The sequence below is a fragment of the Gossypium hirsutum genome, chromosome D10, assembly GCF_007990345.1.
Source record: "Gossypium hirsutum isolate 1008001.06 chromosome D10, Gossypium_hirsutum_v2.1, whole genome shotgun sequence".
In the NCBI taxonomy this organism is placed as follows: domain Eukaryota; kingdom Viridiplantae; phylum Streptophyta; class Magnoliopsida; order Malvales; family Malvaceae; genus Gossypium; species Gossypium hirsutum.
The window spans coordinates 47564665-47567092 of NC_053446.1; the positions used below are offsets into that span (position 1 = coordinate 47564665).

The 2428-nt window shown below is 35.1% G+C and overlaps 1 protein-coding gene across 1 annotated transcript; it reads right to left on the reverse strand.

Annotated features, from left to right (window-relative positions):
* Positions 1 to 395: 395 nt before the first annotated feature.
* On the reverse strand, positions 396 to 1703 carry LOC121222239 (uncharacterized). The gene has a single exon (XM_041102410.1). The coding sequence runs from the start codon at positions 1382 to 1384 to the stop codon at positions 806 to 808; it is 579 nt and encodes a 192-aa protein (XP_040958344.1). The 5' UTR covers positions 1385 to 1703; the 3' UTR covers positions 396 to 805.
* Positions 1704 to 2428: the final 725 nt, after the last annotated feature.

A 2428-nucleotide genomic window follows, 5' to 3' on the forward strand; every position in this document is an offset into this window, starting at 1 on the left:
CAGAGAAAAACATATAGTATAAATTTTAACAACCAAATGAAAATTTTTGAATAGTTAAATAACCAAAATGGTAACTTTTTAACTTACCATAATTTAGTGACTAATAATATAATTTACCCTTAAATTTATCATATTTATTGACTAGTAAAAGAAAAATGAAAATTAAAAAAAAAAATCAAAAGTATATTAGTTAACGAGTAATCAAAATTGAAGAGCATATAAGTTAGAAAGTTTTAAGAACTGATAGGATTGCTTTCTTTACTTGCATTTATAAACACTGCGCCAAACTTCGGAAGCTAAACTTTATAATTACGTTTTTATACATTAAATTAGTATGATTTTTTAAAGCATAGCAAGGGACGTATTCTAGTAATAATAATAGAAATCTGCTCAAATTTCTCCCTAATTTTATCTTTACTTTACATCGAAGGGACTAAATTGCAAATCTCTTACAAACTTTTTTCACAACGGAGCAGAAAAGTATTTTTCCCATCTCAACATTTTAAAACTCAACCCTCGCCCACTATTCCCCTAATATTACATATCAACCCCCTTGATTTTTCTTTTTTCCTTAAAGAAACCCCACTTGTTTAACGCATAAACTGATAAGCAGGGAATATCATCTAATCGCCCCTAAAATTTTCCCAGATTTTCAAATCCGTCCACCGTCTTGAAAAAATATCACGGAGGGCATCGGATCTTGAAATTTCCGGAGATATCTAAATAGAGACGAAACGTATCAAGAGAGAGATGGAGATAAAAAGAGACGAAGGCTTATTTGGATCCAAATCTAAATTTTCGGGTCTCAGAGATCAAGCCGGAGCAAACGCCTGAGATCCCTTGTAGCTGAATCATCGACCGGAACCTGTTTCTTCTTCGAGAAAGTGGGTAAAGGAAGTGAGCTCGGTGCCGGAGAAACGGAGAAAGCCGATCCGGCATACACGTCGGATTTTACGGTCACCGAAGACTTAGCATCCACGATTTTGATCTGTTTAGGAACCATTTCCGGATCCGGACCCAAACGATCCGTACCCATAACAACCAAACCCCCTTCCCTTCCACCACCGCCGTTGTCGATCTTGATCTTCGAATCCAACGACTCACCTCGTCTCATAATCGTAACCTTCTCCACCATAACATTGTTCCTCACCGTCTTCAAGTCATCGGCGGAGCTGTATTTCTTCGAAATCCCCTGCTCCGATCCGATCCGCTTCCTCTGAACGGGTTTCCTGTTAGATCTACCATTTCCATTGTTATTGTTGTAGTTATGATAATAACTAGGATTAAAGCTACCGTTTCCGTATCTCCGGCGAGGACACGCCGTCGGAGGTAACCGAATCCGTTCGATCAAACAATCCTGAGGTCGTAAAACTTCAGTCCCCATATTAATTAACCCAAAAACAACCCCCAAATAAAATCAAACACAAAGCGATAATTAGATATATAAAATTTACAAAAAAAAAGGGATTCTCGAAAATTTTACGATCTCATAAGGGGAAATCAAAGGAAAAAAGGAAGGATTTTTTTTTCTAGAAATTTTTCTTAATTTAAAAATTAAAAAAATCCCTTCCTTTTATTATTTTTATTTCTATTTTTCTGCTCTGCTGAGGCTTAAAATCTGCCGAGACGAAAGAGATAAGGGAAAGGGTATTATATAGGCGGAAATTAAAGAAATGGCGAGGAAAAAGAGGGGCTGGGTCAGGGTCGCGTTTTCGGGTTGTTTTGGTCTACGTTTTATGTGTTGACGCGTCAGATGGGTCCCATAAACCCGGGCGGCTCGGGTTTTGGAGTCAGGTGGGGCCCGACTAAAAAGAGAGGGGGTGAGTTGCTGTAACGGAAACCGTTAAGTGAAATCAAAGTGTTGTTTGGTTGTCTTTATCTAAAGAGGTTTTCGATGATAACGGAGATTGGCGACGGAATGGTGAGTTGTTGGCTTGTAAGATTTTTTATTTATTTTTAAATAATTTATTGTTACAGTATTTTAGGTGAGGGGACCATAATGTCGTTGCCACTTATTTATGTGGTGAAACAGTGGTTTGGTTTTGGTTTGCTATGTGCTCATAAATCAATTTCTTGTCCTTTTTTTATATATAATTAAAAAAATTGCCATAGAAAATATGTTGTCTTAAAACAATGTATTTTCAATTATTTTTATTAGTAAATTAATAGAAATAAAAGACTGGTCAGTATTTTATAATGTTTCCCTTCCAAGATTATATATTTTAATACTTTTAATTTAATACAATTAATTCTTAATTAGATGAAATTATAGTACTAGGATATTATTTTGGGATATTATCTTTTAAAAATATATAATATATTATATATCTTTCATATTCCTATGTACTTATGGCGGTATAAATATTATGTGTGAACTTCATGTGTTCGCCTGATAGTTAAAGTGTTTACCACTCCAAATGTAGTCTGA